This window comes from Pteronotus mesoamericanus, unplaced genomic scaffold, assembly GCF_021234165.1.
Source record: "Pteronotus mesoamericanus isolate MK-2021 breed Mesoamerican mustached bat unplaced genomic scaffold, CSHL_Meso_final contig_177, whole genome shotgun sequence".
Classification (NCBI taxonomy): domain Eukaryota; kingdom Metazoa; phylum Chordata; class Mammalia; order Chiroptera; family Mormoopidae; genus Pteronotus; species Pteronotus mesoamericanus.
In genome coordinates this window covers 3,637,795-3,651,873 of record NW_026555073.1, presented here as the reverse complement: position 1 = coordinate 3,651,873, position 14,079 = coordinate 3,637,795, and the positions used below count along the sequence as shown (strand labels likewise).

The 14,079-nt window shown below is 38.9% G+C and overlaps 1 protein-coding gene across 1 annotated transcript in view; it reads left to right on the top strand.

Annotated features, from left to right (window-relative positions):
- APOOL (apolipoprotein O like) overlaps window positions 1–14,079 on the top strand; it is a 38,361-nt gene that overhangs the window by 21,425 nt on the left and 2,857 nt on the right. Inside the window, exons 6-8 of the mRNA XM_054566648.1 lie at window positions 2,918–3,009; window positions 10,390–10,494; window positions 10,686–10,803. Coding sequence (XP_054422623.1) covers window positions 2,918–3,009; window positions 10,390–10,494; window positions 10,686–10,803 — 315 coding nt within the window. The remainder of the gene's footprint in view (window positions 1–2,917; window positions 3,010–10,389; window positions 10,495–10,685; window positions 10,804–14,079) is intronic.

The following is a 14,079-nucleotide window of genomic DNA, read 5'->3' as shown; positions in this document are numbered from 1 at the left end:
AACATCATTAGTTATTAGGAATGCAAACGAAAACCACTACACACCTATTCGAATGTCTAAACTTAAAAAGCCTAACCATGCCAAGTATACTTGAGAATGTAGAGCAGCTAAAAACTTCTCTGGTGGGAAAACAGAGTGGTACAGTCATTCTCACAAGAGTTTGACAAGTTTGTCATAAAGTTAAACATGCATTTACCGTGAGACCCAGTCATGCCAGTGCTGGGGACTGGCCCTGGATAAATGCAAAACCTGTTCACAAATGTTACTAGCAACTCAATTCATAGTCTCCCAAAGTTGGAGACAACCTAAATGTCTGCCAACAGTAAACTAAACTGTGGCACATCCATGCACAGGTATACTGCTCAGGCAACAAAAAGAATGAACCCTGGGTACGTGCAGCAATTTCGATGAATCTGAGTTAAAGAATCTCGTTTGTATTTGCCTGTCTTCCCCCTCTAGTTACAGAACCACTCTCAGCAAGCATTACTGCTTCCTCTCCTCAGCCAAGCCATTATCGAGCTGATGCAGCTCTGTGATGAGTCGCCATTTTGGTCATGTTGCGTTCATCCTCTGTCCCCCACTCAGTTACCAGTTGCTGTCCCCAAACTAAATTACATGGCGTGGGCAGTCACAGCTCTGAACCAGTCTGGAATCGGATATGGGATAATGCGGCGGTTGGTTTGCCCACCCTTATTCCTTAAGTTCAGTTCAATTATACCTACTCAGATACAAAACCTATGTGAATTATGAGAATATCACAGCATTCTAACTGTAGCATATACATCGTATCCCAACAGACCTTACACTCTCCTTATAACTAATATTAATGGCTCCTTATACCCCATTTTTATTCTAACTCTGTGAACACCTTCTAATTGAATACATATTATAATGTGTTTGTTAGGAAAAAAAAAATCGAAGCCCAAGATCACCATATGTAACAAAAAGGCTCAAAACATTAAATTTTGAAGGAAATTTGCCAAAACATACTACTCAGTTCTCAAAGAGAAACTGATAATCCACTTGTAAGGTACATGTTCCTTAGGTCAGTCACAATATCTCCCACTGTCAAAGCCAGAATAATATAACCCAGTGTCTTTCAAACTGCAAATCTTAGTGGGTCGTGAAATAAATACGCTGCTCTCAGGAAGCATGTGTTAAAAATAAAATAGAAGAGAATCGCAAACATCAGACTGTTTCGTCCTTAGTGTGGGTAAGAACTGAGAGGGACGAGAAAATGAGAATGAATGTGTGTGCAAGGGGGAGGGGAAGAGAGGCCATAGGTCAGGGTACATTGTGTTCTTTAATATCAGTCATGGTTTAAAAAGTTTGAAAGCTGTTGGTTTAGTCTAACCTTCCTCCAGATCACACACACAGGTCCAGAGGAAAGAAATCACACCGTGGTTTCATAGGAAATAGTAACTAGCTGGTTACCGACTGTATCTAGAGCTCTTTCCTGCTTATCACTCCAGGGCTGTTGAACCCAAAATGAAGTTTATTTTACTGTAGACTGGCCTTTCACTTCAAGTAAAGAGAGGATGAATGGCAGTCTTTCTAATACTTAAGGCGACACATCGGATAGAACTGTTGCCGTCCCAGTTGAGGAGCAGGACATGAGGGGAGTCTGGCTGAGTCAGCGAAACGTGCATCAAGAGATGTTAGGTCGGTACAGTCAAGAAGCAGACTATGGATACTGGAATAATAGTGAGCAAGATTAGAGTAAAGGAGCGACTTCGGACATATTTTAATACACCTAGACCCCTTTTTCAATACCACAGAACCCAGTCTCCATGTAAAGAAAAGCTATACCGGAGGGCGAAGCAGCAAACCTACACACTTCGTCCGAGCTCAGTCTATTGCAGACAAGACTGTAGAAGGCTCCCTACGAACATTAAAACCAGACACAGGAATACCGCTTGTTTTTTTTTTTTCTTTTTGCTTTCCCTCGCCTGTAGGTACACTAGCCCGCAGACATTGCCAGGTATTTTTCACCTTAATCTTTACTGATATATCAGATAGGTCGTTTCATTTTTAAATTAAGGGTTGTACGAGTTGAGCCAGAAAATAAAGATAGGACCTCCAATTAGAAATTCCGTCTTCTAATTGCTTAGATCATATTTACAGAGTCCAAGGTAACCAGAGTGCAAGCATTGAAAGACACATATTTGGGGCTAAGCTCTGGCTTACAGTGCTGGGTTAGCAGCTTCCACAGAACCCGCGGCTCCGTGCAAGTGGCGTGAGGAAAAGGGAAAGGTTCTGTGAGGAGGGCGCCATACAGGGCTTCCGCCCCGCAAGCGAACCGGAGTGGTTTTAAGCTAATAGTTGTGTATAGGAAGTTCCTGTTGATGTCCTAGCTCTCAGATTTATTTGGAAAAGAATTGTGCTGTCCAGAAAAGTTTGAAAATGACCCCTAGATGCTTAGATGAGACACTTTTAGAAATGAATTGATTGGTTAGGTCTCGGTTACTTGCAATTATTAAATTATTACTTCGGTATTCTAACTTGGAGACATGAAGGAGTTTTGTACTTTTTAAAGTACTGAGCTGATTAGTTAGTTAGATCTTTCACCTTCCTAAACACTTAATCAAAAAAGGTCCATTTAAGTTTTAACATGGTTTAAGACATGAAAAAAATACCTAGTTTTAAAAAAGAGAAAAATCATCAGTCCCCTCTGTGTAAGTAATTATCATGTTAGACTGAGAATATTTTTCTTAAATTGGATATGACAACTAAGGGGTATTAATTGAATTGTGACCCTTAAGGACACGTAGCTATGATCTTGATGGGAATTATTACCTAAAGAGCAATTTAACAGGATGATAGCGTTAATGGGAACAAAGAGAATATAAAAATTATAGAAATATCAAGTTCCTAGTAGCATGTGTTAGGAATTTAATAGTTTGTTTGAATTTCTTAGGTTCTAGATTTAAGAAAATTGCTTATCCATTGGGACTGGCCACATTAGGAGCAAGTGTTTGTTACCCAGTCCAGTCCGTAATCATTGCAAAGGTAAGTTCTCTCTGAATGAAAACTGCGTTTTAGTATTTGTTTAAACTCTTGGGGTGTGGCAGCGTTTCAATGTCATACAGTATGTGCAACATTTAATTTTCAGAAAAATATAGTTAGCAACTCTTATATTGGCAAAATCACATTAGCGTCTAACATATGACCATCCCAGATACCTAGGGTGAATTTGTCTCAGTGTAATTCAGCACTATAAATGCTGATTTGAGGATTAAGTTCAGAGACACTGAATTACAATTTATGGGGATAAATGCCGCTGTGTTGTAGAGCTATGTGAAATTCGATTTTTAATTAACAGAGAATTACAGCTGTTGGTAGCTGTCAGCTGAGCAAATTAACATAATGCAAGGAACAGCCACTTGGTAGCTGCCCAGACAAGATAACAGACAGTTGCGAAACCATCCGGAACTCAGTAACGTTTTCTGTGAAATTCCATGTTAGAGTTGTTCTGTTATTTTCTTGTGAGCTCACCTACAAATCCAGATATGTCCCTGGTAATTTGAACAGCTCGTGTCAGTATTTTATTTTGTTTTACTTTTAACGTGTATTTGGAGCGAGGAGGAGAGCTTTGGGATATGCAGTTTTTTCTTCCTTTACTTCTTTCCTTAATTTACCAACATTGAACATTTTCGCCTCACACTTGAGGCCGTGTTTAGTGTTACCGGAAGGACCTTCTGTCCTTTAGTGTCATTACCGCATCCCTTCCATTGTGGGTGTAGATAAAACTGCCTGTTCAGTATTTTGAGCATGTCAAGGATATGGTGCCCTGTGTAGTTTGTAATGTAATCAAATTATAAAAGCTTACAGCAGACGAAAAGAGCATTATTCATTACGTCTGGTTATACTTGATATAATTGACGGATGAAATGATACATTTATTTTTTTAAACATTTTCTACAATTTATGCAGGAATTGGCGACTTAAATTCATTTAATATCAGCGCTGCGAGAAACCTTTGCTCGTTACATTCAGCTTCTTCATTTTCTCATTTGCTGGCAAGGAAACTGTGGTCCGGGAGACCTTTCACAGTGACTGATTCGTGTGGGGCTCTTTGCAACTGCAGGTGTCATACTTCCCTGTCCATGTCTCTCCCCAGGACATGCTAACGGCCCCTGGCTCTTTTTGTTAGTCTACAGTAATGATCTCATGTTGTTTTTTATAACGACACCTACTCATCCTTAAATAATTTAAGCATTGAAGAAAATGTGTAGGAAAAAAAAACCCACCCCACTGAAATCCTTCCATTAAGAAAAATATTAGTGTTGACATTTGTTAGGATGTTATTCTAGTCATTTCCTCATGCCTACATAGAGACAGAAAAATGAATGGTTGAATAGGCAGACACAGTTTCCTAAGACCAGGATCATAGCATGCATATTAGGTGTCTTATTTTTAATTAAAAAAAATGAAGCATTAAATTCTATTTTACTTTGACAGAAAGAGAAAAAAAGAATTGCTGATATTTAAATTAACATTTCTACGGTAAAATTGTTATTAATATGAGTTCCTAAAAGTTCTTGTATGGTTCAGTAATAATTGTTGCTTAAGTTTCTAGAGTTGGGACCCTTGCTTTTCCTTTAACTGTCATATAACATTGTCACATAGTCATATGTAACATTCGGTGAATTCTACTATTGTATATATATGCTATATTATATATGTATTAGACATGAATATATACAATAGTAGAATCCACCAAGTGTTACATATGACAATGTGACTCACCTACCTGAAACCAAATGAAAAATTTTATCTATAAAATACCTGCCTTCTAATTTAATATTATCAGAATCAGTAAGTCAGTAGTTAGCATTTAATCAAAAATGTTACAAGAGGTTTGTTTAAATCCTAAATATGTATATCAATTTAAAACATAAGTGTGTGTTCATTTTTCTGTCTTTTAAAGTAGGACTTTTTTATGAGTATGGGTCTCCTAGCTGAAGAGCCATAGCATCTTTCTTATAGTTAGCCATATCTGCAATATGTCTTCTCCTGCGTTCAGTTTAGATTTTTTTAAAAATAGAATGAGCACTTAAGAACATTTTGTAAATAATGTGAGAGCAGAATCCTCCCAGAGTTTTATTATTTCCCCTAGCCTTTTACAGTTGTCTTCATCACCTCTAATTTGATAGCAGCTATTTTACTTTAAAAAATTTTTTAATTAGATTTATTAGGTGACACGGGTTAGTAAAATTATATAGGTTTCAAGTATATAATTGTATATTACATTGTATGTTTACTACCCAAAATCAGATCCCCTTCTGTAACCATATGGTTATCCTGTAATAACCTTTACCTCTCTTTTCCTCTGATAAACACCATACTGTTCTCTATGAGTTTTTGTTTGTTTGACTTTTTTCATTTTTGGCTCTCAGTTTTATATCCCATGTATTTGACCTCTAAGACAAGGGAAGCAAAAGCAAAAATAAATGATTGGGACTATATCAAACTACAAAGCTTCTGCACAGCAAAAGAAACTGTCAAGAAAACAAAAAGCAGCCAGCCAAATGGGAGAAGATATTTGTAATCAAGGTCTTCAAAAATTTCCAAAATACATAAAGAATTCATAAAGTTCAATAACAAATAAAACAAATGATCCAGTTAAAAAATGGGCAAAGGACCTGAACAGACACCTCTCCCAAGAAGACCTCCAAATGGCCAACAGAAAGATGAAAATATGCTCAACTTCAATATGTATTAGGGAATGCAAATCAAAACTACAATGAGATACCACCTCACATCTGTTAGAATGGCCATTATCAACAAGACAAGTAATAATATTAACAAGTGTTGAAAAGGTTGTGGGGAGAAAGGAACCCTTCTTCACTGCTGGTGGGAATGTAAACTGGTACAGCGAGTATGGAAAACAGTGTGCAAGTTACTCTAAAAATTAAGAATGGAGTTACCATATCACCCAGTAACCTCTCTTCTGGGTGTCTACCTGAAAAATTTGAAAACATTTATTTGTGAATATATATGCACCCCGATGTTTATTGCAGTATTAATTACTGTGGCCAAGACATGGGAACAACCAAAGTGTCCTTCAATAGACAATTGGATAAAGAAGAAGTTGTAAATATACACAGTGGAATACTAACCAGCCATAAGAAAAGATGAAATGCTGCTATTTGTGACAACAAAGATGGACCTTGAGAATATCACGCTAAACGAAATGTCAGATGGAAGAAGTCAAGAACCATATGATTTCACTCCTGTATGGGTTATACAACTGAAAGTATACACTTTTCACTCTTTACAAAGTACTTAGCTTAATTTTCCTACACACAATGACAGTTCTTTCACAGTCATATTTCATCCTATTTTATTACATTTGAAGTGTTTAATTATAGTAAAACTGATGTGGAGACTTGGAAACAAAACTTATTCTTGGTAAGCATGCCAATCACTTGTGAAAGATAGTACTTGGGCATATTGGAGAATATCCACTAGCAATGAATATTCAGCATTCTATGAACATCATTTATTATAAATTTTAAGACATCTTTAATGAGACAAGTCTCTCAAAAGACAGATGAGAGCCCTTCTCCCATATGTGCATTTTTCTGAGGGAAAGGTATCATAACTTTCAAGAGATTCTCCAAGGGGGCTATGATGTTAAAAAAGGTACGAAATAATATCTAGAAGGTCCTTTGAGAAATAAAAGTAACACTCCACATATTCACCATTTTGGAAATACACTTCAAGATGGCATTACTCTTTGCTTTTTATATTTTTCCTCACAATATTTTAATTTTTAACTTCCATAATGAATAATAGTGTTTCTGAAAACTGTGAAACACTTAGGAATAAACTTAACAAATCATGTTTTAAAACCTATTTTTAAACACTATTAAACTTTACTGAAGGGTGTATTTTTATCTTGGATACATTTAGAGGTATGTTTTGTTTCTGGATGAAATGACTCAATGTTAGAATATGACACATGTTCCCAAGTTTTGAAATTTAATGCAGTTCTTACAACATCTCTGGATTTGGAGTAAATATGAAAATCATTCAACCAGTATTTGTTGTCCATTTGCTATGTTTTGGCAACTATACTAAGCTACAGGATAGACAATGAAACAGACCAAGAACAAAAGAGAATGTTCAAAACCAAATATATTAAATATGTCTCTGTATGTATTGTAGGGCAGGAGGAAGGTATGCTAAAGGTGGAATTTCAGATGAGCGTGTCAGAAGGGAATGGATTATTCAAGAAATGTGTTAAAATAATTAGTTTTGGGGGGAAATAGTTAAACCTTTACCATATGAGGTCTGTCCAGAAAGTGTCCAGCCATGTACTATTGAAAAATAGAGGCATTTATTGAAGAAGATACAAGACACAAGAAACATTGTGCGTAGGAAAATGATGCCTCAGTCCCCTTCCAAGTTGGCACCTTGGGACCTCACACAGTCTCCCAGTCGCCATCCGCTGTCCCATCATATTTTCCTGAATCTCATCAACAGCCTGAAATCCCTTCCCTTTCAAAGGTGATTTTAGTTTTGGGAAAAGCCAGAAGTTGCAGGACGCCAAATCCGGGCTGTGGGTGGGGTCTGTCTCCTGGGGGATTTGATGTTTCGCCAAAAAAACTGCACCAGACATCACGCATGAGCAGATGCGTTGTCCTGATGAAGCTGCCAATCACCAGGTGCCCACAGCTGTGGCCATTTCCGTCATATTGCATCTCTCAAGCAACGAAGAACATTGAAGTAGTTAGTGCTCCTTACTAATTGTTTGGCCTGGAGGGGCGTACTCGTGATGGACCACACCTTCCCACTCAAAAGACAAAGTTAACATGGTCTTGATCTTGCTGCAACATTGCCGCACCTTCTTCAGGCGTGGAGAACCAGGCAACTTCCATTGGAATGACTGGGCCTTCGTTTCCAGATCGTAGCCGTAGACCCATGATCCATCTCCGGTTATGACCTTGAGGAAATCTGGTTCATTGGTAGAAGTTTTAGAGTCAAGTCATTAGCAACGGCAACACAATGTTCCTTCTGCTCTGGGAGCACAGGCCATAGAATGGATTTTGCTATGACATGTTTCATGCTGAGATCCTGTGTCAAAATCTTGGACACAGTAGTGTTTGGAACCCCCAGATCAGCTTCTAGTTCTCACACTGTCAGTGGCCGATCTTTGTCGTACACAGTCAGTGATCTCAGGTGCTCTGCTTGTCGCAGGCCTTCCAGAACGTGGGTCACTTTCAACAGATTCTCGTCCATCTTTGAGGCGTTTGTGCCACACTTTTATTTGCGCTCCGCTCATTGCATTGTCGCTGACTCTCTGTGCTTCCTGAACTTGTGTGCTTTTTCCTTCACCACATTAGGGAACTTTTCAGTCATTATTTTCTTCCAGTGTGTTCTTAATCCCTCGCTCCCTTTTTTCTTCTTCTGATGTCCCTATGATGCAGATAGTGTACGCTTTATGTTGTCCCAGAGATGCCTTAAACTATTCCCACTTCCTAAAATCTTGTTTCTTTTTGCCGCTCTGATTGGGTGTTTTATACTACCTTGTCTTCCAGATCACTGATTTGATCCTCTGCCTCATCCGACCTACTTTTATGCCTTCTAGTGTATTCTTCATTTCAGATATTGCATTCTTCATTTCTGACTAGGTATTTTTTTTTATGGTTTCTATGTTTTTTTTCAAGCTGTTGAAGTTCTCACTAAGTTTTTTAACATCCTTACAAACAGTTATTTTTTTCTCCTCTATCTGGTAAATTGCTTACCTCCATTTCATTTAGCTCTTTTTTTCCTGGAGATTTCTCCTGTTCATTTATTTTGAGCATGTTTTTTTGTCTCCCCGTTTTGGCTGCCTTTGTGTTTGTTTCTATGTGTTAGGTATATCTGCTACAACTCCCAGTCTTGGTACGGTGGCCTTATGTAGTTGGTGGCCTTATGTAGTAGGTATCCTGTAGGACCTAGTGGCACATTCTCCTGACCACCTGAGCTGGAGCTGAATGACTGAAGAACGTCCTTTGTGAGGGTTATGTCAGCTCTCCTTTTATAACTGAGTCTCAGTTGCTATTGGTCCATTCATGCGTGGGACTGACTCTCAGGCTGGGTGACTGTTAGGGTTGACCTCAACCACCCTGTATGAGCTGCTCTGCAGGTGCTGACCGCACGAAGCAAAATTAACTTCAGTAGGGTCTGGTGCCTACTAAGATTTCACTTTTAATATGCTACTTAATGAAGCTCATTGGATCATGCCCTGATGTTGTCTGAAGTTTGCCACTGAGTGTGTTGGTTCTGGGCCTCTTGGGAGGGAGTCTTGTGTATGCCTTTGTCAGATGCTGTCTGTGTCTGGCCCTGAGCAGCCTGTTCGGAGGTACTAAGCAGTCTGCTGTTTTTAGTTGCCTCTGCTGGGCCTGGATGTTCATTGGAAGGACCAAGCTCAGTCACTACGTAGGAGCAAGGATTGTTCACCAGATTGATACTGGTTCAAAATCTGTGCCACTCAGGGCCTGAGGCCACTCAGGAGAAGTCCCAGGGTTCACCAACTCTGGGTGCCACCCACCTGGTGCCCGTGGAGCTTTTTGGTGGGGCAGGGTCTCAGGGAATCGTCAGTGAGGCCAGCAGAGTTTTTCAGACCCAAACAGACCGAGATTTGGCAGTGCGAAGGGAGGGCTCTGCACGGGCTGGGTGTGCCAGGGGGAACGGGCCCCATTCTAGAGCCGCACAAAAGGATGAGAAAAGAATGGAAAGAAGGAATCAGAAAACTTTCAAATAGGAAGAGATGTGAATGCAAGTTTAGCAGTGGCTTCAGGGATTCAGCAACCTAGCCTCTGCTGTAGCGTTTGTACTTCACTTTTATTTCCTGTCTCTACCAAAAAGAGAGGATTATTTTCTGTAGAAATACATTGATGGTTTTTTTTTCTTTATGACTGGAGAAAGCAACATAAAAATTTAACCAGAAGCATTAACTTTGTAGCATCTTCAAATCTTGTCTTCTCTGTCTACTATCTTTCTCAAACTCCTCTTAAATGACATAGTTTTAAATTTGCAATGTGACTGATAACTATACAGTTTTAAGACTGTGTTTTCTTAGAGTAGTTTTAGGTTCACAACATTTGTGACAACAGATGATCCTACGCTGACACATCATTATCACTGGAAGTTCACAGTTGACACTAGGATGTACTCTTGGTGTTGAACTAAGTATACTTTTTTTTAGCCTTTTTCATGAGGCAAGTAATATTTCATAGAAGATTTAGAAAATGGGGCTTTGTGTTACATCATCTAGAAATTTGTATCTTCACTATTGATTCTGACTTGTTAATATAAAACACCTGACCTAAATTTTTAATATTTGGTATTTTTAACTCTTAAAAATAGGCTATTTATCTCACTTTTTGTTTTAATTAGGTAACCGGAAAAAAGGCATATGCAGCAAGCCAGCAGATTTATGAAGCAGTTAAATCATTGTGGACAAAAAAGGAGTCACTTCCTGAACCTAAAGAAAAAACTAAGGTCGAGTTTAAGTGGACCAAAAAGTAGACATTTTGTTTGGGTGGGTGTTGGCTTATAATGGAAGTTATAAGAACAGAATGAAAAAAATGATGAAGGGACATAATACCTTTGCATGCTATAATTTTATAAGATATTTTATTCTTTTGATGAAATGATTTATTGATGAAGGAAAAAATATTTTTCGTAAACAGCCTGGAAGGTCCGCTGAAATAGAAATGCCTGCAAAGCCAGCTCAAGACCTGAAACACTCATCAGCCTCGCCAACAGAACTGAGATCGAAAACGAACACCAAATCAGAATCCACCTCAGGTTTGTTTGGACAATTCTGTTTTCATTCTGCCTCTGAAAGTTTCCTAATGTTATAATTATTACTTGGCACTTGTGTGTTTTTTTGTGATTTTTTCCTTTCTCATATCTGTAGTTTGTATATATTTTTAGGTTATGAGGTATTCAGTTACCTGGGACTTTTCTAATTGTGATGTAGTTCTTAATAGAGATCTTCGCACATGGGAGTATAGACTAGCACTTAATATCACTATAAAGGTGAGTTTTTTAATCAGGTGGGAGAAAAATGTGCCTTTCTTCATTCTGTCAATTTACAGGCTATAAATGCAAATCACAACTACGTGGACTAAATATCAGCTTCCATTTCTTACGCTATTTACCACTATCTGTTTTGGCTTCTACCATCAGTTTTATGTAGTTTAGATACTAGGAGAACTTTCAATATCAAATAGTAAAAATACCAACAATCATAATATTAAGAACTTTGCTCGTATTAGATAATGGCAATTAGTACTTTTTGGGAGCAATTAGTGATCATCATACCTCCTAGGGAAATACTACAATGGTTTTACTGTGATCGGTAAGAAGGTAAGACAGCATTTAATACCATTTCAGTATGTATTCACATCAAATCCCCAGTCGCTGGCTTACATAGGTTTGTCTCTCTGTATAGTGTTAATGGTACTACCCATTAAGCTGCCTTACTGCAAAGGAAATAGGACCAACTCAGAGGTAAAAAATTAGGAAATCAGGATAATATTTCAGTATTCAGATGCCCTTTATTCAGCACCTCCTCAAAAAGAAAAAGAAAACCTCTGGTGTATATGTAATTATAATCACTTTATGATGAAGAGACTGAGACTCAGGGAACTTAAATAACTTGCCCCAAACCATACAGCATATGAGCAGCAGAGTCATGTTTAGTTGTGTTTAGTTGTGTTTATCTAGATCTTCCTGACACCAAAGTACAAGTTCTTTCTGTCATGTACAGAGTTTAGTCTCTCAATTTAGCCTCTTCCTCTCTCATTCTTTTTTTAATTTATTTTTTTATTGAATTCATTGCGGTGACATTGGTTAACAAAACTATATGGGTTTCAGGTGGACGATTATAGAATACATCATCTATATGTTGTAATCTTTTTTTAAAAGATGTTATTTATTTTGAGAGAGAGGGGAAGGGAGGGAGAAAGAGGGAGAGAAACATCCACGTGTGGTTGCCTCTCGTGCGCCCCCTCCTGGGGACCTGGCCCACAACCCAGGTATGTGCCCTGACTAGGAATCGAACCAGCAACCCTTTGGTTTGCAGACCAGAGCTCAATTCACTGAGCCACACCAGCCAGGGCATAAATTACAGTTTTTACACTCTCTCTGAGTCATGCACAGTTGACTGTATTCTGACAAGTATATGATATATCCAGTCACTTTTCTAAATGCTTGTCACTTCCAGAATAACTTTGTGGAGATAAAATGTGCTATAGTTTAGCAGTGGGACCAAACCATCTCTAGCCAGTGACTGTTTCTTCTTACATATCTAGATTCTGGAACCCTTTGTCCGTCTGTCATGGATAATACAGTATCTGAAAAACATTCTGTGGAGACATGTGGAGGAAAAAAATATGCCAGTACCATCCACCCTTATCATATACCATGCAGGGTTGATTATACAGCAGGCCATTGGGATTCACCGTCTCTACCATTCGACCTTTCACACGTAGCACCAAAGGTCCACGACCTCAGAAACAGTTGTGATTATGAGCACACACTTTAGAAGAAGACATGGATCGAAAATCCTCAAGCCTCCGTCTCTTCATCCATAAACTAGGGTCCATAATAGCATTCTCCACACATGGTTGTCGTGAGGATTAAATGCAATATTACATGTACAGCACAAACTACAACATCAAGTATTTTAATTTCTCCATCAGTGTTAAAAGGTATCATTATCATTTAACTACAGTAACAGCCATTTGCCAGTAAACCAATTTCTTTTCATTGGCCACCACGTATCACATTACAGGACAGATTGGGTGAGCTCTCCCTCTATATATAGTTTTATAGATATATATAGATATTTATAGATATTTATAGTTTTATATATATATCTCTTGGCTCTGGATATGGATGAGTTTGTTTTTTCCTATCATCCATATACATTTATGGTAAAAATTATGTTATTTTGGAAATCAAAAATGTGGAAATGTGGTGACATGGACCTCTTGTCAAAATCTGTCCTAGTCTCCCAGGATTAACGTCCCTCTGAAGCACAGGTTGGCGGACTCTGGCACTTGTGCCAGAAACGGCTCACTGCCGATTTTTGTACATTCTACAAGCCCAAACTGGTTTTCCATGATTTAAATGGTCGAAAAAAATCAAAAGAAAACTATTTCTTGACAAGTGAGAATTCTGTGACACTCAGACCTCGGTGTAACAACAATAAAATGTTACTGGAACACAGCCACACTCGGTCTTTCATGTGTTAATCTGGCTGCTTTCACAGGGTGATGGCAGAGCTGAGCGGTTGCAATGGAAACCCTCTGGTTTACAAAGTCAAAAATGTTTACTCTCTGGTCAGTCCTTTGCAGAAAACATTTGCCGACTCCTGATTTAGAGGAATGAAGCGTGCCATCCATACATGGCTCATCTCCCTCCTTGTGATATTTGCCAAGGGGGTTTTTTTTTATGGATCAAGAGACTAAATAAATCTCAAAACATCTGAAGAGCAAAACCCGAATTTCCTACATATTTTCAGTGGGAGGGAGACTCAAAGTTCCCAGGCTCTCAACACGGCTTGGGAAGTGCCATCCCTGAGGCACGGGGGCGGGGGGGGGGGGGGGGGGGGCGGGGCGCCCAGGGGCCCAGGGGCGCAGTGGGGGGGAATCAGCTGACTGAGCTACTGAAACTGCAGCTCAGTTCAGTGCCTGACTGGATGGAGGTGATAAGCTCTTCACCTGTCACAGGAAAAGGGTTCCATGGCAGGCAGAAGTTATCCTGTGGAGCTTCTGCAGCTCTTCTATGCAGTGTCCACCCTGCAAACAGACAAATGCTAGCCATGTAAAGAGGCAGGAAGATATGTCTGACAGTCAAAACATTAAAAATAATAACAGCTGACCCCCGGTGATCTGTATATTAAAGTTTTCATACTATGTCTGATAAAGAAGAAAATTATGCTTATTTTGTAGTACAGTTTTCACTTGCACTGAGCAAAGGCTGCCACAAGGTGGCAGGAAAGATACATTTGAGAAAGGAGCAAGCAGAATCACTCACTTAACCTTTTTTGTTTATGCTCTGGGCCCCTTCTCA